General features: G+C 47.1%; 2 protein-coding genes across 8 annotated transcripts in view; one reads left to right on the top strand and one right to left on the bottom strand.

The window, feature by feature from the left end:
• SLC7A9 (solute carrier family 7 member 9) overlaps nt 1-14,164 on the top strand; it is a 28,111-nt gene extending 13,947 nt beyond the window's left edge. The window contains exons 11-15 of the mRNA XM_027617828.2: nt 2,080-2,176; nt 3,118-3,267; nt 10,274-10,448; nt 12,432-12,545; nt 13,591-14,164. Of these exons, the coding sequence (XP_027473629.1) occupies nt 2,080-2,176; nt 3,118-3,267; nt 10,274-10,448; nt 12,432-12,505 (496 nt within the window). The 3' untranslated portion in view covers nt 12,506-12,545; nt 13,591-14,164. The remainder of the gene's footprint in view (nt 1-2,079; nt 2,177-3,117; nt 3,268-10,273; nt 10,449-12,431; nt 12,546-13,590) is intronic.
• Nucleotides 13,198-24,737, bottom strand: part of TDRD12 (tudor domain containing 12) — a 66,407-nt gene continuing 54,867 nt past the window's right edge. For 5 of the 7 annotated variants that reach the window (XM_027617819.2, XM_027617822.2, XM_027617820.2 and 2 more), the window contains 9 exons: nt 24,414-24,624; nt 22,917-23,009; nt 20,997-21,169; nt 17,495-17,604; nt 16,159-16,219; nt 15,948-16,061; nt 15,710-15,863; nt 15,559-15,625; nt 13,198-15,143 (listed from right to left, as the gene is read on the bottom strand). In XM_027617819.2, the coding sequence (XP_027473620.1) occupies nt 15,052-15,143; nt 15,559-15,625; nt 15,710-15,863; nt 15,948-16,061; nt 16,159-16,219; nt 17,495-17,604; nt 20,997-21,169; nt 22,917-23,009; nt 24,414-24,624 (1,075 nt within the window). In that variant the 3' untranslated portion in view covers nt 13,198-15,051. Of the gene's footprint in view, nt 15,144-15,558; nt 15,626-15,709; nt 15,864-15,947; nt 16,062-16,158; nt 16,220-17,494; nt 17,605-20,996; nt 21,170-22,916; nt 23,010-24,413; nt 24,625-24,737 lie in introns of those variants that run through there. The other 2 variants (XR_003524077.2, XM_027617825.2) reach the window with 2 other exon arrangements.

Here is a 24,737-nt window from a genome sequence, read left to right as displayed (position 1 = left end):
ACAGAAAATGTGTTGTAGTTATTGTTCACCTACAAATGTATTTATTTTGCCCCTAGTCCTGAATGATAGTTGAGCTATGCAGCACCGGAATCTGAAAACCAATGTCCCTCATCGCTTTGAACATAGTCTCATGCCATGTCTGTTATGGTTCTGGTTGTCCTAATTTTGTAGTTAATCTTTTAAATTTGGAAGCTTAAGAAATTTTTCTTCCTTCCACACTGTTTGTATCTGGGTATGTTTTTATCTTGAGCTGGGTTTAATGTGAAAGCTGTTTTTCAGTTCCGTGAAAGCTCTCTACTTTTCAAGTCTGCCTTACCGCATTCAACATATTCGGGCTTCTTCTTGTTTCTTCTCTCAGTTTCCTGCCTACATTTTCCATTTCTCTACCCTTCATAACTCAGATCTAGTTGGTTTTTTTTTTTTTAAGATTGTATTTATTTAGAGGCAGAGCACAAGTGAGGAGAGGGGCAGAGGGAGAGAGAATCCTAAGCACACTCCACGCTGAGCATGGACCCTGACGTGGGGCTGGCTCTCATGACCCTGAGATCATGAACTGAGCCAAAATCAAGAGTCGGACACTTAACTGAGCCCGCACAGGCGCCCCGCTCGGATCTAGTATCTTTTATTATAATTAGAACATTAACATTTTTTAAAATTCATTTAATTAATATATAATGTATTATTGGCTTCCAAGGTAGCAGTCAGTGTGATTCATCGGTCTTATATAACAGCCAGTGCTCATTATATCACATGCCCTCCTTAATGCCCATCACCCCATTACCCCATCCCCCCCCTCCCCTCCAGCAACCCTTCAGTTTGTTTCCTATGATTAAGAGTCTCTTATGGTTTGTCTCCCTCTGATTCTGTCTTGTTTTATTTTTTCCTCTCTTCCCCTGTGATCCTTTGTTTTGTTTCTTAAATTCCACATATGAGATCATATAATTGGCCTTCTCTGAGTGACTTATTTTGTTTAGCATAATACCCTCTAGGTTCCATCCACGTTGTTGCAAATGGCAAGATATCTTTTTTTTTGAAGGCTGAGTCATATTCCATTGTATATATATACACCACATCTTCTTTATCCATTCATCTGTCGATGGACACCTGGGCTCTTTTCACAGTTTGGCTCTTGTGGACATTGCTGCTATAGACATTGGGGTGCAAGTGCCCCTTCAGATCCCTACATTTGTATCTTTGGGGTAAATCCCTAGTAGTGCAATTGCTGGGTCGTAGGGTAGCTCTATTTTCAACTGTTTGAGGAAGAACCTCCACACTGTTTTCCAGAGTGGCTGCACCAGCTTGCATCGCCACCAACAGTGAAGGAGGGTTCCCCTTTCTCCGCATCCCCGCCAACATCTGTTGTTTCCTGACTTGTTAATTTGAGCCATTCTGACTGGTGTGAGGTGGTATCAGATCTAGTTTCCAATTTATTTTTTTCACTTTGAACCTAGATTAACAACTGTTGATTACATTCTTAAATTATGGTAATTTTTTATTTTTTAAAAATTCTGTTTGGCTTTTTCCCCCCTTTTCTCTCTTCAGCATTTTAAACATAGTCTTTCAGATTTCTGAATCACGAGTTCTCGGGAGTGGGGGTGGGAGGACTAAGCCATTTATTTGCATCTACTGACCCACCCTTAATTCATCTTTGGGGTTTTTTGTTTAATATGGAAATTCTGTACAGCGTGGATCTAGGAAGTACCAGGCGCCTCTGTGTTTGCCTCTGTCTGCTCCAAGCACGGAGGTCCACTGGTCCCGGACTGGTTTTCCCCATACGTGAAAGCATAATTTTGAGGGCACAGGAGTAGGTGTCTCCTCCTGAAAGGTCCTCCCCAAACCCTAAGCCAGCCCCCAGCTCTCCCCTATGTAGATGACCCACGGCACCGGGATGCCTCGCTCTCAGGGGCATTTAACCACCTCACTCGCTTCCCCCAAATTCACTCGCCTCCCTGAGACCACCTCCCACTGAAGATGCCAGGTTCCAATTCAGTCCCTGTCTCTGCGGCTTTGGTAGTGACTCCCACTGATGGTACAACAGCCGCACACCCATCCATGAGGCCTCCATTACTGCTTTTTCAGACTTGTGTACGTGGCGGGCCGGGAAGGCCACATGCTCAAAGTGCTGTCCTACATCAGTGTCAAGCGCCTGACTCCAGCCCCTGCCATCATCTTTTATGTAAGTATGAATTCTGCCAGCAGACACCCTCCTTAAAGGCAGAGGGGCCCTGAAGGAACCCGGTATTGCTAAGCCCAGTGGTTTTCACATGGCCCAGGCTCCCTTGCTCCTCGACACGAAATAGGTTAAAAAGCCCATGACAGTGCAAACATTGCCCAACACGTCTGCTCCTTGTTCTGACTTTGTCCGTGAAAGACACTGTTCGACTCTTCCAACTTTCTACCCTCTACACCCCTTACGTGTACATCTGTATGTCTGGTCCCTGGTAACAAACTATACAAAACCCCACTCGCTTACAGAGAAGGAGAATAAGGCATTCACGAGGTGGTTACCGATAAGTACTTCTTATGGCCCCATAATTTAGACGTCATGGCACCCTTGCACAGTAGAGGCCCTCTGACATCCTCTAATTGGAGTTTCTAAGTGGAGGACAGTCCTTGGTTGTGTGCCACTGTCTCTGGCACCTGCGGACCGTCCAAGCCCAGCCTCGGGGCCAGACTCCTTCCACCCCGAAGGAGAAGCACTACTCTCCATCAGCCTACTCCCTTTGAAGATGAGGAGAGGCCTCCTGGGACAAGGCCCAGGCCCCAGAGCTAAGGCGGGTCCAGACCAGGCTGAGACAGGCAGGGCCCTTTCCTCTGACGTAGACTCTCTGGCAGGAACGTTTACCATCAGAAAGCTGGTGTGGTGGTACATGCATACTTTGTTTTTTCCCCTGCTTAAAATGGCAACTTCAAAGAGTCACAGATTTTCCAAGTCCTTCCCATCAGGCTTCAGGGAGCACACTCACCATAGCCAAAGCCTGGTTTAATCCCAACTATAATGGGATGCATAGGTTTCTTTCATGCTGACCTGTTCATCCACAGGAGACACTGCTTCTTCAGTCTCCTGTGACATGACAGGGATCCTGTGACCTAAGAATTCACTCTTCCTTCCACTAGGGTATCATAGCGACTATTTATATCATCCCTGGTGACATAAACTCATTGGTCAATTACTTCAGTTTTGCCGCATGGCTGTTTTATGGCCTGACGATTCTGGGATTGGTTGTGATGAGGTTTACGAAGAAAGACCTGGAAAGGCCTATCAAGGTAGGTTTTGTGCCCCAGATGTCACGAGTGGCTTTGATTTCTTGAAATGGATTAGAAGTAAGTACTTGAAAATCTAGGGGCATGATTTCTATTTCCAACTGACTCTACTGTCCCCTTGAACATCATAGTTTAGAGTGGTGTTTGCTCCTGAATTCCGGCCCTAGACCCATTCCTGTGTGGGCAACCACTAATAATCTGCATCTGCAAACTGGGGTTCCCTGCCACCTCCCTGCACAGCTGGAGTAGGTCTAGATGCCAATGCAAGAAGAATTTATTTTGTTTTGCTTGTGTTAGAGGCTTTTGCTTTGTTTTGTTAACAACTGTACTATTGACTTCTTACAACAACTGCAGGTGTAAGAACAAGGTAGGGAAGCTGAGGGCTTAAATAAATAGGACAAGAACAGGACGTTGTCTTCTGGCCCTGTAGCCTGACTATCACCAAGTCTCCAGAGTCAGCTGAGACATGGAGTTTGGCAGTCCCACCTCAATTAGGTCATCTGGCAGGCAAAATCATGATGGTAGAACAGATTTTTCATCTGCACAAAACCCCTCAAACAAAAAGGATTTGAGAGAAAATAACGAAGATAGGGAAAGAAGGCTCTAACACATGTATAATTGGAGTGCCTGAAGAAGAAAATAAAAGCAACAGATTTTTTTTTTTAAAGATTTATTTGACAGGGAGGTGGGCGGAGAGTGAGAATCCTCAAGCAAACTCCTCGCCGAGTGAGGAGCCCAACATGGGGCTTGATCCCATGACCCCCGAGATCATGACATGAGCTGAAATCAAGAGTTGGCCACTCAACCCAACTGAGCCACCCAGGCGCGCCCCAAAGCAATAGAATTCTTTAGAACTATAATTAAAAAAAAAAAAACATTTCCTGGGGCAGGTGGGAGAGTGGGAGGGGACCATGAAAGGAGGGGACCAGAACTAACATACCAGAAGGCATACAGCATCACTGGAGAATCTTGAGCTAGAAGGGGCAACAGGGAACTATATTCTGATTAAATTATGGAGCTTTAAAAGATCATGCTTTGGGTATCTACTCCTCCTTTCGTGCCCTTCCCAGACCCCAATTCACTTATAAAGGAAAGAAATTAATATAGGGATTAGGATTCTCATCAGCAACACTTCATAGCCTGAGATATGTTTATGGTATTCAAAGACAGAAAATATAAGCCAAAGATTTTATACCCAAACTGACCTCAAAGAATAAAGTGACCAAGGAGCACCTGGGTGGCTCAGTTGTTTGAGCAGCCAACTCTTGGTTTCAGCTCGGGTCATGGTTTCAGGGTTGTGAGATCGAGCCCCATGTCAGGCTCTGTGCTCAGCGGGCAGTCTGTTGTGGGTTCTCTCTCTCCCTCCCCCTCCCGTGCATGCTCACTCTCTCTCTCGAATAAATAAATCTTAAAAAAAAAAAAAAGAATAAAGTTACCAATATGAAACATCTCAAGGCATGGATGGCTACAGGAGACCTTCAGGAGGAGTCATCCAGAGAACAAGCTTCAGAAACCAAAACGTCAGTGGCACAAGGTGAATACCCTTAACTACAGAACTGGAATAAATGATGGCAGATAAAGGGGACACAACAAGGATGCAAATGCCAAGCACTGACAATACCTTATGACAAAAGTGGAAGAGGAAGCATATGAAAGTGTGCCAGTTAAGGAAGGCATGCCAAGGAAACTGCCCTAGGCTACCATCTAAAATTAGACATGAGGAGGAAAGGGAAGAATCCCTAGCTAACTCTGTTACTGCTTTTATGGACAGTATGTAAAAGAGAGGAGAGTCAGGTGTGGTATTTACTATTTATAATGGCAACTCTCAGAACAAAAACAGCATTTATAGATCCCTAAAGATATATCCAAAATAAACACACACACACATGTATGCAAGAGACCAGATCATAAAAGACCTGCTATATAAGGACGCCAATAGGGAAACAAATCAGAATATCTTCCTGGTTAACATTTTCTTGGTAGAATGCATATTAGGGTTCTTTTTGCTTATTAGTTTTTAATACCCCAAACTTTCTAGACTCTATAAATCTCTCAATACTCCTATTAAATCAAGACATTTAAATTTATCAATTATAATTATTAAATTATTGGTTTAATTATTTTTTAAATGAAGTCTGAGTCTTTTATTTCTTAGAAAAAGATTTTGAGAGAGAGAGAACACAAGCGGGGGGCAGGTGCAGAGGCAGAGGGAGACTCCCCACTGAGCAAGGAGCATGATGCAAGGCTCAATTCCAGGACCCTGGGATCATGACCTGAACTGAAGGCAGACCCTTAACTGAGCCACCCAGGCGCCCCTTAATTTAATTATTTAATAATTATTAATATTTAAATCCCAAAATGTAATATGGTATTTTCAAGACATGTGTGAGGAAAATTTCAAATTGCACTCCAAATCCAACACAATTCAGAGTTGTGTGTAGGCACCCCAACAAATGAGAGTCATGTGTCACTCATGCTGGGAGACTGTGTCACTGCATCAAAGGTAACCACTTGTTAACAACCATGCTAACTGGCTGGTCAGCAGGAAATCACCTTTAAAGCAGTTTACTTCCTGGCATAGTGCACGTTGGGTATTTATACACATTTCCTGTGTTTTAGTTATCTTTGAGGACATTGTTTGGGAATTTGGGGTTTCCTGTGATACGTGATCTTTTTTTCCCCCATATAAAATAAGGGAAATGGGGGACACCTGGGTGGCTCAGTCAGTTAAGCGTCTGCCTTTGACTCGGGTCATGATCCCAGGGTCTTGGGATTGAGCCCTACACCCCTACCTCCCTGCTCAGTAGGGAGCCTGCTTCTCCCCCTGCCTGCCACTCCCCCTGCTTGTGCTCTCTCTGTCAAATAAATAAATAAAATCTTTTAAAAATAGAATAAAAGAAAAGAAATGGGCCTCAGGTGAGAGTTTTCCCCACAGAATGTCACTGTTTAAGGGCAGAAAACTAACAATAAGCAGAAGCCTACATATAGGAATAGAGAACAGTGTGGAGCCCAAACTTGTCAGTTACACGAATAAACTGGCTTATTCAGTTTAAATGAGCCTAAAACCAATCATTAAAGGGAAAAGATTTTTCAGGCAGGTTTACAAAGCTGTGAGAAAAAAGGATAAGCAAAATACATACCAAGCAAATGAAAATACTCCTAAAACAGGGGTTGTGATCTTATCAGACGACAGTACTCCTACCCAAAGCACAAGACACTTCAGTGTCTTTAGTGATGCTAACGGCTAAAATTCACAATAAAGAGATGGCAGGCATGAAAACTTACTCACCAAATCACACAGTAGTCCTTGTTACGAAGCAGAAACTTCAGCAAGTACAAGGAGACACGGACACACACCCTAACAGTGGGCTTTAACGGGGCTCCCTTCAGTCCAAGACAGACCCAGACATCTCATTGGTACAGGTGACAAGCCCTAAACAGAACAAGGCAGATCTTAGAGACCGTTCCAGACTCTGAATCCCCAAAAGAGCAAGCACCTTTTCAAGTGCATATAGGACACATCTGAAAACTGACAAATGCCCCAAAGAAAACCTTGATAAAACATCAGTAATAAAGACATACCCCATTCTCTGTCTATAATGCAATAAAACAGGAAATTAATGTAAAAAATTTCAACTTTTCAGTCCAATAGGAAATGAAAGTACATAAACTCCTAAAAATAACAGTAAGACATTATCTATGATCAGTACTTGGAAGAAGTTTTGTTGCATTGAATACAATAACAATGAAAACAATCAGGCAACTAAAAAAGCAAGAGAAAGAACAACAAAGAAAACCAAAAGAGTGTATAAGAATTGATAAACAAAAAAGAACTTAAGATAATCTTAATTGGATCATCTGGTTTTTGGAACTTTCCTGAGAATTCAGATTCTGATGGGGTTAGTTTTAGTAACTTTACATTTTCCCAGAAAATTGTCCATTTCATCCCATTTACTTATATGGAGTTGTACAAATTAGTATGTTCTGGAGATTATTTCCCCGTTTTTGTTTCTTATTTTTGTGTTTGTGCTTCCTCTCATTTTTTAAAATGTCAGCTACAGGGGCGCCTGGCTGGCTCAGTTAGTAGAGAGTGTGACTCTTGACCTCAGGGTTGTGAGTTCAAGCCCCATGCCGAGTACAGAGATTACTTAAAATATTTTTTTTTTTTAAAAAGCGAAAGGTTAGGTACAGGTTGTTTTATTGATTTTTCAGATTATTTCTATCAACAGGGTGTCTGGGTGGCTCAGTCGGTTAAGTGTCTGACTCTTGATCTCAGCTCAGGTCTTGATTTCAGGGTTGTGAGTTCAAGCCCTGCATTGGGCTCCACGCTGGGCATGGAGCCTACTTTAAAAAAAAGCAAAGAAATACACTGAAATCAATAGCCTTTGTTTATAAAAATGACATCCAATTGAAAGATAACAAAGAGAGCAACTCATTCCCCAAAACAAGTAATAAGTGCCTAGCCATAACCTTAACAAGAGGTAAGGCCTCTAAGTTGTAGCAGAATTCTTTTGAAAGATAGAAAAGATCACTTGAACAAGTGAAAATTCATACATGTTCTTAGGAAAAATCAGTGTCATAAAGATGTCCCTGTTTTTTGTTTTTATGGGGGTGGTGGGGAGGAGCAGAGGGAGAATCTTAAGCAGACTCCAAACACAGCACGTAGCCCAACGTGGGGCTTGATCTCATAACCCTGAGATCATGACCTGAGCCTAAATCAAGAGTCTGCTTAACCAACTGAGCTCCCCAGGCACCCCAAGATGTCACTGTTTTTAATTTAGACATTTAATGAGATCACGATACATCTGATTTTTTTTCTAGAGTTGCAGGAGTTGATTACAAAGATCAAACTGATGCAAGAAAAGCCACCAAAACAGAAGAGAGAATATTAAAATATAAAGGTTTTTAAATTTAAATATGGTGCTGATGCATGAAGAAAACAAATTATATAAATTGCTTTGTAATCAGAAATGAGGGAAATCTTTCCTATGACTCAAAATCTATCATTACTAAGGAAAAAATGGACAAGCATAAACCCACCAAAAAAATTTAGGCATTGATAAAGAGAAGTTAAAAACCCATATATATAACAGATGGGGAGAATATTGGCAATAATATCACAAAAGAGTTCCTAAAATGGAGATGGGAATTACCAACATCTGAAAGGGACTGATCATATAAACAAATAAAAAATGAAGACAGTTCAGAGAGAAACTACATGACACTTAAAAATGAAGCAAAAGAACCCCAACAAGGCCCGCCCCCTGCCCCTAATAGGAGAATGCTGGCCACAATTCTGATGAGGTGCCCCTGCTCGCCCATCAGACAGGCAGAGATCCCACGCTCTGGTCCCACTGTATTCTGGTGAGGCCTCAGGGAAGCAGCCCGCACTCGCACATGGTGGCTGGAATACAAATGGAGGAGCTGTTATGGAGGTGGTGGGGGGAGAGGAACTTGGCAACATCTAGCAATTTCACAGTTGCACTTATCTTTGGACCCAGCCACCCCATTTTGAGGTAATCTACCCCCAAGGTGATATTGGCCAAAGTATGATGTATATACAAGGTTCTTTACTCCAGCATTTGCTGTACTAGCAAAAGGCTCAGCACAACCCAAAAGCCAATCAGTGGGAGACTTGGTCAAATAAATTTTGATACATCCACAAAGTAGAGTGTAATGCAGCAGGAAAAGGTGGAGGAGTAATATTCTGTGTATTACCATAGCACTACCTCTGGAATAGATTAATAGGAAAAAGCGAAGTACAAAACTACCTGTTACGTATTTACTAGCTTTTATCCGGGGGTAGCGGAAGATGAACGTGTGTGTGTGGTTGTGCTTCTATTTATTCTCAAAAATAAATAAAAGAAGAAAAAAACCAAAATCAATAAAAAGTTTTAAATTACAATATTTTAAAAATTAAGATAAAAGGGAAAAAACAAATCCCTCAAAACTGAAAACAAATGGAGATAAGAAACCTTACTCTGTGATAAGTAAATGACAACACCACACAGGGAAAAACCGAAGGGCAGTATGTTGAATGAATCTCCCTTGTGGATTATAGTTTGAGATTTAAAAAGAACAAGAAATCTTACACTTCATACCATACTTATAGTAGTGGTAGGACTGGCACAGTTATTTTGCCCATTTATTATGGGCACAGTACAGGATAAAGCAAGTGAGTGACTATGCTAAAGCCATTAAGAACCAAGATTTTCATAAGCGTAAGGAAACAAGACATGAAGTCTAAAGGGAAAGAAATGCAATGAATTGGAAATATCAGTATGAACTTGTGAATTTTTTCTTGAAAAAAAATTTTCTCTCTGTCCCTGCAAAAGAACAATGAGTACTCCAATCCCTCAGATTATGGTTTCTAAGTGCCATTTCCAACTAAAAGAAAACTGCTCCCTGCAGAAGATGGAGGAGTCCCGATCTGGTGGCACTGGTTTCTCCTCCAGCCCCTGAACCCACAGACAGACCCTGGCAATTCAGAGGTGGGACAGTGGGACATCAAGGGCCTCGTGATGTTACAAGGGGAAGCATATGGCTCCATCTACAAAGTATTCTTGCCTCCGGATCCGACGGCCCGCGTGCGGGAAATCTGAGGGACAGAGGAGCAAGTTCTCAGGCAAAGCTAGAATTAAGACCTTGTATTAGGATGAATCATCCGATTCCTATAACAAATCAATGACAAGGTAAAAGAAAAAAAAAAAGAGAGGAGGGAATAAACATGTTAAAACATACCCTCCTCCTCAGAGGTGAATACTGAATGGTTTCACGGGTAAAATGACATGATGTCTGACATTTTCTTTATGTTCTAGGGAAAAGAAAAAAAAAGGTAGACTGGATGAAACAAGATTGGCAAAATTACTTTAAAACTATTGAAATCGGAGGACAGGCATAAGGAGCTCATCATATATGTTCTGTAGCAGCGTTTGGTCTGGGGTGCACGTTTTTGGGAAGACCGTGGATGCCCATGGCCAGGCTGTGACACTGTGTTGTCTGTCGGCAGGTGCCCATTTTCATCCCCATCATGGTGACCCTCATATCTGTGTTCTTGGTTGTGGCCCCGATCATCAGCGAACCTGCACTGGAGTATCTCTACTGTGTATTATTTATGCTGAGCGGCCTTATATTTTACTTCCTTTTTGTCCACTATAAGTTTGGATGGGCTCAGAAAATCTCAAGTAAGTACCAACAGAGGGACGGTTCTCTTAGCGAAGCACAGACAGGTGACTGCACTCCGCAGCCTCACCTGTCCTTCCCTATCGCAGCTCATGCAGCTAGAAAATCTCACCTTCTCCTCCGTGGGGCACCTCTGGGGTCCACCTGGGGCCTCTGCCTTTGTTCCCCGTCAATTACTGTAAACAAGTAGGAAGGGAAATCACCATCTGCTTTTTTTTTCCTTGTAAGATACACATAACAAGGAATTGACCATCCTGATGATTTCTTTAAAAAAAAATTTGACAGAGAGAGCCACAGCGAGAGAGGGAACACAAGCAGGGGGAGTGGGAGAGGGAGAAGCATGGTTCCTGCTGAGCAGGGAGCCCGATGCGGGGCTCGATCCCAGGACCCTGAGATCATGACCTGAGCCGAAGGCAGACGCCTAATGACTGAGCCACCCAGGCGCTCCATCCTAATGATGTTTAAGTGTATGGTTCAGTACCGATGAGCATATTCACATGGTTGTGCATCCAACCTTCAGAGCACCACCTTCTCTTGCCTGATACACAGACATCCTGAGAGGCCCAGCAGCATCCCAGAGACACCCGAACAGTGTTGGGACGAGAGCCTGAGCCTTCCCATGGCGAAGCCCTAGCTCTTGCTCACCACTCAGCAATCCTGGCTGCTCATCTACTGTAGGCCAATTGTGGGTTAGAAGTTCAGCTACATTAGCCACTTTCAATCAGGGGGACTCGGCACAGCGCACGGACATCCACAGTGCCGTGCCCTGTGCCATAGATTCAACCGCAGGGAAGCGCCAGCACCCCGTGGCCATCGGGGGCCAAGGCCATCAGTGATCCACTACCTGAAGACCTGTTTCTTGGTCTCCCTCTCCCCATACTGTTTCTACAAGGCAGGAATTGGGCTGCGCAGTCTCACCCCGGATCTATACAACAGCCGCCTAATGTTCATAGAGTAAATTGATTCAACATCTGCCCCTTCTCCTTCAGCTTGTCTGAACAGAGAGCAGGGAAAGTACAACCATCCCCTCAGCACTCCTCCAGGGTTCCTACATATATATATATATATATATATATATATATATGCGCAACTCCGGGAGACACACAGGGTATGAAAGAGTAAAACCCCACTGGAAGTCAGTGAGGTTGACCCTGAGACTTTGTTTAGACTGAGCCAGCGGGGACTGGGAATGCCTTTCTCCAGCCTGGGCTGTTCAGATCCTGGCGTGGCCTGCATTCCTCACCGGTGAAACCCGACAGCGGTGTTATAATAAGCAAGAGAAAATCTGTTTCATGTTGATTAGCCAAGTGAAACCACACCTGAAATAGGGCTTTATTATTTCCACCAGGGACTTTTTCCTTTCCTGAAAGAGCTCTCCCCACCGCCCAACCTCTTTATACTCTGATCGAAGGCCTAGGCTGGGAGAGGGTTGCAGGTACACTACCGTAGGTAGGAAAGTACATTTGGTGCTGGGAGAACAGCCATCTCCCCTGCCTCTGACCATGAGCTTAGATCTGATCGTACCAACAGTCTAGCCAGGATGACTTCACCACCACAGGGTTACAAAGTAGGTCTTAATTCTCAGCTTTAGAAAACTTAGCCAAGCTGCTCCCTACAAGAACTGGTTGGAAGCTGGAATTAAGGAGGTGAAAAGAACAATCTAGCTTTTAAGCAAGATGCGGGCTCAGTGCTTTCCAACTAAATATTCAACTCTCGGTCAGTGGTGGTTACGTAAGGACACAGAAGTGAGGTGTGCCTATCTTCCCAGAGTAAAACAGCAGGCTCCTAATGCTTTCCTGGGAAATAACTTCCCTCCAGAGAGCCACCGTGGCTCCCAGCATGGCTCTACCTTCAGCCCATGAGCCCTGCCCCAAAAGAGGACACAGCCCCCTGGGGGCAGGAACAACATGACTGCTTCCCGAGAAGTGAGGGGAAGCCAGCTTTTAATTATAGCTAACTGCGCTTCTGCTTGGCTTTTACTGCAGAGCCCGTCACCATGTACCTCCAGATGCTGATGGAAGTTGTACCACCAGAGGAGGCTCCAGAGGAACGGGCCTAGCCTCCGGGAGCCACATCCAAACCGCGATGAATTTATTTTTGTAAGCGATATTTGTGGTTATTTCCTCCTGATGTTTTTCCTTAAGAAAAAAAATGTATTCAGATGTTCATACTATTGTTATTTGTAGACATCCTCATTTCTCTGGGTGGGGGCTCTAGAGAAGACAGATGTTTGCTAAAGTTAGCAGGCGGAGATGTGGCGGCCAGGCTCAGCAGACGACGTGACCCATGCCAGGACTCCTTACCAGGGGCAGGCATATCACACTTACCTAAACTCAGTGATCAATAGGGCATATATATATATATATATATATGAAGTATATATATTTTATATAAAATAGGTAAAACTTTTGCTTCAGTTGAAATAGATTTTTAGCAGACTAAAGTGCAGATGTTTTACTACCTGCGCCTCCCCACCCCTGCCCGGAGTACTGAGCCCCTGTATTTTACCCTGGATGTACCAGGCGGGTCTACCCCAGGCTAATTGTCAAGGCCCCCACTGCATAGCGGACCATCCAGAACCATCCACAGCCTGGTGCCCACGACAGGAACTACAATCAGGGGTAGGCCCCCCCGCACCCCACCCCAACCTTCACTGGCACTCGGGTCAAACTAGAAAGGGCGGTAGTGAATACAATTGTTTTGCATTTGGCACTCAGGGAAAATATGGTTTAAAAAAAAAGTGAACTGTCATTTCTGTGAAAACACAAATTTTATTGATATACTACAAAAGACCTTCACACGACTCTGTGAGCAGTTCTAGAAGCATAGAGACAAAAGTACTCTTATTTTGCATTTCAGAAATTTTCCCCAAACATGAAATCAATATGTATTAATAGAACAAAAAAAGTTGGTATTTGTTTACATTTCACAAGTCACTGTCTCTGTCCTACAAAATGTTATTCAGAACTTCAAATGGTAAATTTAAATGTCTGAAACAAAGAGATCCAGATTTAAACATCTAGGCAGCCTCCCACGATTCCCCTCGGGCTATTTGTGAACAACTCTAGAGAAGCTGGACCCCGCCCCCCACACCAATTTAGGCAGCCCTCACTTATTCTTATTGTTTGCTATGTTTTACAAAAGAGTGAATATAAGCAGGTGGCCAGCAATCACGGGGCAAGCCAGCGCCGCTCAGGAGGCCTGGCCACCCGTCCAGAGGCCTCCCCCAGTGGGAGCGCAGAAGCTCTTCCTACAGGCACCTGCTGAGACGTTATAAGAGCTCCGCTGAGTCAAGCCTACCTCCGCCAGCAAACACCCCAGGACTTCCGACCTCCCGAAGAGCCTGCCCAATTTAGCCCAGGAAAAGGACAATCACCCCGGTACTTCGTGGGCCAATCTGACACCCGCCAAGCAGCCCACGGGAGTCCCGGCGGCAGCCACGCGGCTGCCCACCCGTCCTCCCACCGGCGGTGTGGGGCCGGCCTCCCTCACGGCGCCCCCTCCCCGAAAGGCGTCCAGGGGTGGCCCCTGGAGCAGGAAGGCCACGCAGCGAGCAGAAGGTCTTATTTTACAGATGAGGAAACTGAGAGTCAGAGTGTGATCCCAACCTGCTCACGGGACAGCCTGGTAACAGTTTGTTCAAGCTGTGGCTTACCTACCGGGACCTCTGTGCTTTCTGAAGTGTGACAATAAAGGTCTTGGGGGCAGTCACAACGGTCACGCTTGGTCACCCTTCTTTCCCGCCTCTAGGCAAAGCGGCTGCCTCCTACTGAAGACAGACACAGGGCTGACATTTCGCTCCCTCTGCAGCTCTTCTGGCTACCAGGGCAGGTCCGGCTCGGGGCGCTCCCGCAGTCAGGGGGCCATGCCTGGACGGCGTCCTGGGTGCTGCAAGCGCTCCCCACACCCAGCTGTTCCGAGGGTCGCCTCCAGGCGCCCCCCTACGTCCTCTTCTGTTTCCACCGAGGAGAAATCTTCGTCCCGAGTGCCCAGGATGGTGCAGGGCCAGGCAGGGCTTCAGAAGCAGCAGCTTTACCTCCAGAAGCCACGGGTCTGGCTGGTGACAGCCGAGGTGACCCCGCTCTCACCCCTGGTCGATCCGCAGGTCGCCCCCAGTCTCCCCAGAATATTGCAAGTACAGGTCCACGGGTTGTTCTGTTGAATCCCAACCAGCTCGGGGTAGAAAGCATGAAGTTGTAAGCCGGAAACCTCAATTTATATGCACAACACCAGGGTTTCGGCAAGGTACCAGGCCAGGTCTCCGGGAGAAAGTGAACAGACCAGCTCCGGAAAGGACAATTCATCCCCCAAACGGCACACTGTGCTCCCCGCTCCTCAGGGCGAGTGTGCTGGGACAGGCTCCGTGCAAGAGGCCGTGCAGCTGGACGCTGGGCCCCCGTCGGGCCAGTGCCCACCCCCCCGAGTCCCTGCACCCCGTCTCTCACCAGTACCAATCCCAGTGGCCCAGGATGACGCCTGGTCAGAATTTATCCTTGAGTCAAAGACAGGTCTGGCTGTGAGTGCTTGTTTCCGGAGCTCCCGGCCACACGACGCGTCCGTCCGTCCGTGCGCAGTCTGGGCCGCCCGTCCACACCTGACTCGTGCTCATTCACTCTCACCGCCGTCACCCTCCGATGTCCGGCCACCGCTCTCAGCCACCTCTGCCACTCTGCACGGCAGGTTTTTAGATTTCACAACTACAAGAGTTCGAAATTATTGAAAAATCTGTTAACTACAGACTCAGCACATCTCCCCCACCCCCTAACCCTGCCATTATTTTGGCCAATGCAGAAAAAGTCCCTTAGGTTCTAGAGCTCTATTTTGTGACTTCCTTTATATTTTCATTATTTTAGGCAAGAAATGAGCAGGTAAAATGTGCCTGCTTAGAAATTAATTATCCTCCTGGGATGAAAATCTGTAGAAGTGTTGTAAGAAGGTATGCTTATAATTAAGAGTTGATACCTCCCCAAACCAGAACATTTAGCACCAAGACTGGCCACAAGGAGAAAACCAATTCCTAACGTAACGACCCATTCCCCCAAGGGCCGCAGTCCTCAAACCATGGCACTCAGCACCTGCGACTCCCCAGGAAGTGGGCACACCCCATCTTACCCTGGGGGAACTGGCTGTCCTCTTCACCTTCTTCCCAGTGATCGAAATCAAAAGCCACATTAGGATTCTGTTCAAGAGAACAGGTGACATTAAATGACAGAGCAAGTCACGCTCGGGGCGTTGAGACCAGCCACAGTCCATTTCCACTCACCCTCTGTTTGAGTAAGCTGCACCAAGATCCCCTGGTCTCTTTTGCAAGAGTGATCACAGGTTCCTCGTTTGTGATCACGCATTTGCAGGCGTCTTTTGCTATGTTGGCCTGCAGCTCCATGTCAGCCAAGTAAAACTTCTCTCCCGCCCAGCCACTAGGTGTACAGAGAGAAAGGCCAGTCTTGGAACATGTTAGAAGTGATTTCAATTGTATGTCTACAAGACACACATAAACCTACCTGAAAATGACTCTATCTTGGAAATATTCACATTTGTAATCTTTTACGTTCCTTATTCTTATCTTCAGTATGACCACATCATCTTTTTGGAACCATTTTATCTGTGGGTGGAAGCTAGGAGAGAAGACGATGGCTTACGCGGGCGCACGAAACATTCACTGGGGGGTGGGGGGAGGGGAGGGAAGCCGACCCCGGCCATGGGGGGACGTACCTTTTCAGGGGCTCTGTGGTTCTGTGAAAGGGAGAATCACTTGTGTTTTCAGGTAAAGTTTCTGGGCAGAAAGTCAAATGTTCCAGTAAGTTATTTATACGTAACCGTATACTCCACGTACCTATCAGTACTTTCACGCACTTCATGCAACTTTTAGTCGAGGAACTATTGACAAAGAGTATCAGTTTCCAAGTATCCACTCGCAAAGAATAATTAGAAGAAATTAAAATGCACCACATTTAGTAGAATAAAAACGGGTTCTGACAAATACTATAATTAAACCATCAGGTAAGTCAAATCACTCTGGAAGGGAGCAGTGTTACCACTGGCGGCCATCGTAACCTGCGAGCCCAGAGATGCCCACTGGAGAAGAAGGCATCTGGTCGCAGAGCTCTGTGAGGAACCAGTGCTGAGCATGACACTTCCTAAAACACCACCATTTGAACTTCTCGGTCTAAAGCCCCCGAATCTTCCATCTGAAGACTGAGCAAGAATGTTCACAGCAGCTTTAATCATCGTCAAAAACTGAAAGCAGCCTCAATGTCTCTCAAGAGGTGAACGGATAAATAACTTGGGGTGTGTTCAGATCACAGAATGGCACTCAGGGGTAAAAAGGTGCCACCACTCCCTGTAATCGCCTAGATGAACCTCAGACAGAATGCCGGGTGGGAGAGGCCCCGAGAGCGCACACTCTGTGCTGCTAATTCAGCGGAACTGATGGCAATGGACGTCAGGATGGTGGTTCCTGGGAAGGGTTTCAGGCGGGGAAGATGTGGGAGGGAGATTCCTGGGGCTCTGGAAATGTTCAACCCGCCTCATCTGGGTGCGGTCCGTGGACACAGAATCACATGTAAGTGTAGGTAAGAGCTGTGTGTACTTCCCTGGATCAACATTATACCTCAATTAACAGAAAGGCAAAAGTCATTAAAAAAACATTGGAAGCTGAATTGTCAAAAACAGGAAGTTAGATAATACCAGTTTATGTCACCTTCTATCTAGAATTCATCTGAAAGTGGAAACCCTCAACATTGGAAAACTTCCAAGCTTTCATGATTTTAAGTGAGCCATGTTTTTTTTTTTTTAAGATTTTTTTTTTTTAATTCATTTGAGGGGGGTGGAGAGAGAGAGAGAGAGAGAGAGAGAGAGAGAGAGAGAGAGCGAGCGCATGAGCAGGGAGAGGAGGGGCAGAGGCAGAAGCAGACTCCCTGGCTCAGCAGGGAGCCCGATGCGGGGCTCGATCCCAGGACCCTGGGATCATGAGCTGAGCTGAAAGCAGACGCTTAGCCGACTGAGTCCCCCAGGCGTCCCTAAGTGAGCCATGTATTAAATCACCAACCATGCTTTTGGTTTTCTGGTTTTGTCCCGGAGTGGGAACCTCTTTCCGAGCCTCTGTCCTCCTGCTGTGGGCTCTGCGGACAAGCAGCATCTTCTGCTGGAGAAGGCGCCCTGGACGGAAGAGGTGAAGGTTAACTCGGAGTTGAAGAGACAGCAAACTCTGGCTCTCTACGGGGCCCTCCCAGCAAGAAGAGGAAGGCAGGCAGCCACGGACGGCCCAGACGGCGAGGTGCTTACCCCACCATCAGACCTGCCCCGGGGTCAGGACTCAGGCCCGGAGGCCGGGCAGGGCCAGCAGCTCTGCTCACTGCTGTGCCCCTTGTGGCGAGCCCAGAGCAGATCATCGATCCATACTGGCCGATAAGTGCATTAACTCATTTACCAAAAAATTCTCTTTCAAATCATTTAACCTTGAGAATAACCAGCCCTGCTACCCACTTCAAAATGGATAAAAGGGGAGGAAGTAAAAGCATCTCTGCACCCCTGCCCTAGTTCCTCAGCTCCTCCTCCCCGAGATACCCCCTTACCAGTGGGGCTACTTCTAGAAACACGCTTTGCATAAACAAGCATATAATGCTATCTGTATCTAAAACACACATACACACCATTTACACACGTGGAAACGGACTCCATTCACTTTTCTGCTCCTTTGATTATACTTAGTAACTAGAGATGGATTACTCCATATCAGTACACAGAGGGCTGCCTCATTCTTTAAAATTTTTAATTTTTTTTTGAGCAGATAACCATTTTCATGTGGTTCAATGTTTTGAAATTAATGAAAAGGTCTTACACAGCAAAACGTCTCCCTCACGTCTCTGTTCCCCAGCCACCCCACTGCCACCCCTCATGGGTGACAACGTAATTCATTTTTTGTGCATCCTTCAGAGAGAATTCAAGCCTAAAGGAGCAAGCCCATGCAAACACATGCACGCACACCTGCGTGCACACACACACACACACACATCTATGGCGTGGGGGGTGTGCATGTGTGTCTCCAAGGGGACTTCTGGCCGACACACACAAAGCCTGTGAGTGGCACCCCACAAACCCCACAAATGTGGAGGCATCTCGTTTCCAACCACCCAGGCAGGGGCCCCTCTCCAGGCCCCGTCCTCCCCACAGAGCAGCGCCACACCCTCCATCCCCCCTCTCTTCCACCACGGCTCCCTCTCCTTCACCAGACCCTCATCCACTGGGGTTCCGTCCCTCCTCGTCACACACTTCCCGAACGGTGGCTCTCCTCCGCTCCCAGCAAATGAGTCTTCCCCAGCAGCTTTCCTGAGCTCCGGGCTGATGTTTTCAGCCATAATCTTTCAATCTGACACGTCCCAACCAACTTGCGATCTCCTCCTACCCAACCGGCACCGTGACACCATCCACCATGCCAATACCCTCCCCGCCCAGGGCTCAGATTCTACAATCACACCCCCGACGTCTGCCGGTCACCAAGCCCTATGGCTTCCGGAGCTTTCATGTCCCCAGGACCTGTCCTCTTTCCCAGCCTGCTGTAGGAATGGCACCCTTCTCCTCCTTCTGATCCAGATTACCACCATGGCTTCCCCATCCAGCTCCTGAAATGGAGTCTCTGCGGGGCAGGCTCCATCTGTAGCACCTCGTTCACCGTCCTCTGCACGCCTGCCTTGTGTGTGTGCCCACAGGTGTGCCAGACTGCTGCACACGTGCAAAACCGAGCGTGCAGAGGGCCGAGCGCAGAACAGAGCCGGGGCTCAGGTGCAGCTGCTGTGTTCCACAGGAGTGGCCGAGCCTCGTGGTCATCATATCTACTAAACTCTAATGACAGCTGTTTTTTTTAAAAAAAAGCACGGAGCAACTTTTGTTTCCTGAAAGTGTGTAGAAACAGACGTGTCTCCTAATCCCACGGGCATCCAAATTCATTAAGATAAAAATTAACAACTTCAGGTTCAAGTATTTTAACTTTTGCCATGTTGTCTGAAACTCTGCTGCGTTCATCAGTCACCAGGGGCCCCAGGCTGACCCCGTGGCCGTCTCGCCGTGCTCACTTGTCGGGCCTCCTGGCGGCGTGTGGCAGGCTCACAGCTCCCTGCTCCGGGACACCCCTCCTCACCTGCCCTCTGGGAGTCAGCCCTCCCTGGCCTCCTCCGACGCTGCTGCTCCTTCTCAGGCTCCCCTCCGGGGTCCCCTCAGCCGCCCACCTCCCAACACTGGGCCCCCCGGGCTCAGCCCTCGGACTCCGACACTCACTCCTTCGGGCTCTTACCCAGGTCCCGGCTGTCAGGACCCAGGACCTGCCAACGAGCCTCCATGAGACCACACCCCCCCAGAACTATATTCGGAAGCCAGCTACTTCTGGCCACTTCCACAAAGCCGCCCCAGCCCAAGCCACCAGCACCCTGTCCCGAGCTCTTGGCACAGCCTTTGTGCCCCACCCCAGGCTCTTCTCAACACAGTAGCCAAGGATCTTCTGACTAAATCATTCCTCTGCGCAACACCTTCTCATGGCTCCCCTCCTCAGGGCGCGAGCCCGACCAAGGCTTGCAAATGGCCACGGGGTCCGACAAGACCCCCCCCGGGTGGCTCTGACGCGCGCACCTAACAGGTCTTCCCGCGTTTCTGCTCTAGTCACAGCACCTTCCTCCCCGTTCCCGGAATCAAGGGATAACTGAGCGGGCTCTGTGACCGCCTCGTGGGGGATGCCAGGGACTTCCACGGTCTCTCACGTTTGGCTTGTGGAAGTGTCAAGCGGGACAACCGATCTGGAGCACTACTGGGCGCCAGCTCTAATGAGGACTCCACAGTTCCGTCCGTGCACCAAACACACGTAGGAGAACGTCGACTGTACCACCACCCGAAGGGGCCCAGGGCAGGGAAACGTCTCCCCTCAGCAGCAGAATGGGTGAATGGTACATTTACGGAACATGCACATGATGGAGTCTTATGCAGCAGTAAGGACTTATGATCTGCAGCTACACGCACACCACGGATGAATCTCACAAACTGTGCCAGACTCAGGAAGCCAGAGAGGAGAGCCACACTGCTTCATTCCTGTCAGACACGGTACAACCCAGGGAGAGGAGTCCGTGCTCTCCAATCAGGACAGCGGTTGCCCTCGGGGGGGGGGGGGGGGGGGGGGGGGAGCGGCAAGAGGCGGGGCTGATCGTGCCGGCTTTCTGATCCGGGGTTGGTTTCTGTCCTCAGAAAATCCACTGGCCTATACTTACAGTGTATAGACTTTTCTGTACGTCAATCAACAGCTAACAAAAACTTACTCTGTGAGAGATACAGGTGAAACAATACTCTTGGGATTGGTTTTATAATATTCCACCAAAAACAAAACTATACATTGGGGTATGGATAAAATCAGATTCCCCAAATCTGAGAAATCATCGAAGCTGAGTGACGGAAACATGGAGACTCAGTAATCCATTCAACCTCCAAATAAAAAAAAAAAAACTCTCTAAGCTCCTGAGTTCTATTCCTACAAAACCGCACTTCCAAATGGGAGACAAAACCCCACTTACAGGGCCTGGCTCAGGCTTTCTTCATCAGGTGGCATTTTAGCTCCTTCGTGTAACGTCTTCAGCTGTTCTATATGCTCCGAGTTGTCAATGCCCATTCCCATCGACAAAATTTCAGTACGAACATTATAATCAATAACAGAGGTCTTCAAATTTGAAAGTTTGGTAATGTGCACCTTGAATCAAAGAAAAAGTCTATTTGCAGGAATCAGGCTTTGAACTTTCAAATCAATGGAAAATGCTCGTGTGACCTCGCGATCTCACTGTCACGCTGGGCGCTCACGGGCCTCCCTCAGTGGCTTCCAGCTGATTTCGTAACTGAGGTGACACGTGAGATTCTTCCAGAGCCCACTCCCACACTACAGAAGTAGGATGAGGGCTGGGGTTGGGGGGGTCCCTGTAATGCTTGGACCACACACAAAATTCTTAGATCTTTCTAACTTTTTATCTCTCTTAACAAGGAGGACCCTAAGGCTCAGAGACGTCAGTGCCCAGAAAGGGCCTACACCATGGCCCTAAATCCTATGCTCTGAGCAGTTTCCTCCACTGGTTTTTCTTTTGCAACCAAAATATTCTCATCCATCTTAATTTACACAAAATATGAGGTTTTGCAACACTGAGATTCCTGTCGATGGGAGATGCGGACCCAGGACTGGGACTGGGCATCCCCTTCATGGCAGCGGTGGGCGGGCGGAGCCAGGACAAGACCAGCTGGGGCCCCTTCCTAAGGGAACACCAGGAATGTGTTCCCATCTGGGAATGGCAGAAGAGCTTTTCTCCACTCAAACTGGGGGCTGAGTGGTCTGGGGAGAGAAGGAAGTGTATGGGGGTCTGTCTCCCCTCCACCATGCCATGGACACCACTACATGAGCTGTGGGAGCAGAATGCCAGGTGGATTTCTTTTTTTTTTGCTTCTTCATTTCCTTAGCTATTGTCTTAAAAATCTCTAAAAGTTTCCATTTTGGGGGCATCTGAGTGGCTCAGTCAGTTATGTGACTGCCTTCAGCTCAGGTCATGATCCCAGGGTCCTGAGATCAAGCTCCGCATCGGGCTCCCTGCTCAGTGGGGAGTCTGCTTCTCCCTCTCCTGCTCCCCCTGCTTGTGTTCCCTCTTTGTCAAATAAATAAATAAAATCTTTAAAAAAAGTTTACATTTTTTTTTCTCCAATTAAGAACCAGAATACTGGCTATTATGTAAACCAAGACGCCAAATCTTCATTTGACCTCTATTGGCAATCTTTACCTTCTCTATTAAAAATCACTGTCTCCTCTGAACTCTTAAATCTTACACCCAAACTCCTCTTTTTAGGTGTTAAGGCTTTTCCAGTCTCATAAAAATAACTTTTAGCAGAACCATTTTATGAACCGAATTCTTTTAAATGTTATACACATACTGATTAAGATTTAAGTCCAGTGGAGAACTTCAGATTGAAAAGCAGAGTTCTTGGGGTACGAGCGGTCAGAGGAGGTGATGCTAGCATCGGAGGGGATGCAGGGAGGCCCCACTTACAGGTCCTGGTCTGACACTCAGCCCTGCCCACCACTGTGGCAACTCCACAAAGTAGGAGTTTCTGTTCACGGGCAGAAGCCAAGTGTCCCACACCGGACCTAGCACAGAATGGGTGCTCGATAAATATCTGGTGAAGGAATATATGATTCAAGCAACAAATGAGAATTTTAGGGGTCCATCCAAAAACAGATTTCTTTTAAGAAAACCACATACTCAGGGCGCCTGGGTGGCTCAGTTGGTTAAGCGTCTGCCTTCGGCTCAGGTCATGATCCCCGGCCCCTGGGATCGAGCACCACGTTGGGCTCCCTGCTCAGCGGGATGCCTGCTTCTCCCTCTGCCCCTCCCCCCATTTGTGTGTGCCTCCCCCCCCCAAGTATATAAAATCTTTTTAAAAGAAGAAAACTGCATACTCACCATTGGATCAATCCACACTGTATTTCCTAAAGCCAACATCACTTTGGCATCATGTAATTTTCCAATAATTTTATGATGAATGTACCTAGTAACCTAAAAAAAAACCACTTAGGTAATTTCTCTGAAGTTTGAGGAAAATACCTTATTCTGTTTATGCTGTATAGCTTTGCAAAAAACGTCTCCATGCATTTCACTTGAGCCTTACCCCCACCCCATGAGGCAGGTTACAGAGGCCCTCGTGCCCCTGCGTGGACAAGGGTAATTAACAGGGGAGCTGAATAAGGACAGAGGCAAATGGCACCTCTGGACCCCCCAAGCTGCATGTTCCCCATTTGCGGCCATGTGTCCTAGGCTCTCCTCTGTGAACAACAAGTCTGTCTTTGGAAGCTCACTGAGCCTGAAGAAACCCTGGAGCTGAGGGGCCCCGGGCTTCCGTGTACCCGGTCCCGAGCACGTGGCTGATGTTTGTCTCAAGCAGGGCCCCAGCAGACCTGACGTGCCGGACTACTCCTTCAGGCCCATTTCCACTCCTGTAAAGCAGACAGGAGGGAGCTGGCTCATCAAGATTAAGACTGCTTCCATCCCCCTTGAACCTTGCACAGTCATTTGAAAGAATATGCATGGGAGAAACCTCCCCCTTTTTCTGGAGGCCCCTCTTCAAGAAATACTTGTGGTTGATCGTCCTGACAGACCAAAGATTTCTTGAAGACAAGAACCATGACCTTCTTGCTAATGGCTACGTCCCCAGAGCCCAATGGTACCAGCCCACAGTGGATACTCTTAAACACTTTGCAGAAGGAAAAAGACCACTACTTAATATGGAGTATTTTTACTGAACTTCAACAGTAGTGTTGTGTGGTCATCCTGTATTGTGAAAACACTTACCTGTTTATTCCCTGGACCGTGTCCAACCTTGTTTATAACCCAAACTGTTTTTACTTTGCCAGCTGCAATGGCTTATTTCATGTCCTATTAATTGGATTATATGAAATTTAACCCTCCTTTGAAGAATCGAGCGCATCATTAGGAAGACGACTCACTGCTCTGCTGATGAGCGGGACCAGCTGTCTGGTGAGCCACGGGAGCCCACCTGGGACGGCTCTTTCGTGTACCGTGTGTTCTCTCCACCTTCAGTGCCTCATCTGGTCTACGTGGGGACATCCTAACGACTCTTCCTGAAGGGCCCAGAGGAAATGCCCTTCCTGTGCTCTCTTTCCTTGCCCGCCCTCCCAACCCCAGGGGAATGAGCTGGCCTCTGCCTCCATTTGATGGGGGTACCCACAAGCTGACAGCCAACTTATTTCATCGTGATGCATAGCTTATACCAAATCTAAGGCTGCGAGTACTAACGATGATGACGACCACCCGGGGGAGGGTCTTTAACTGTCAGGAACCATGAGGCATCTTAGTCAAACTCAGTACTCTAAATTTGAATAAACCTTGATTCCGTGTATATTCTGAAAGTCAACAAAGTACAAAAAGCCAAAATAACTTAACCTTTGGATTCCACTCAACTTCATTGTCAGCGGGTTTCACTCTGCAAACAATGAACTCCACCGCCTGGGGGGGCAGAGTGTGGAAATTTTCCGGAAGATGCAGCAGTTGGTTCCTTGTGACGAGTCCAGTCCGGCCTTCATCTATAAACTTCACAAGGACGCTGTCCGGACCCCAGGTGTCTTCTTTTTGGCTCAACTCCAGCACCTCAACCCTGGAGAACAACCGTAGCTTCGGAGTAACACAGAGATCCCAAAGGAAAATCATCTTTGCCTCCCCACCTACTCATTAAATCCAAGAAGACTCTAAACTGCAAGGTTCTTTTCC

Source organism: Zalophus californianus, chromosome 17 (assembly GCF_009762305.2).
Source record: "Zalophus californianus isolate mZalCal1 chromosome 17, mZalCal1.pri.v2, whole genome shotgun sequence".
In the NCBI taxonomy this organism is placed as follows: domain Eukaryota; kingdom Metazoa; phylum Chordata; class Mammalia; order Carnivora; family Otariidae; genus Zalophus; species Zalophus californianus.
The sequence above is the reverse complement of the archived record's forward strand: the minus strand, read 5'-3'. Positions and strand labels throughout refer to the sequence as shown.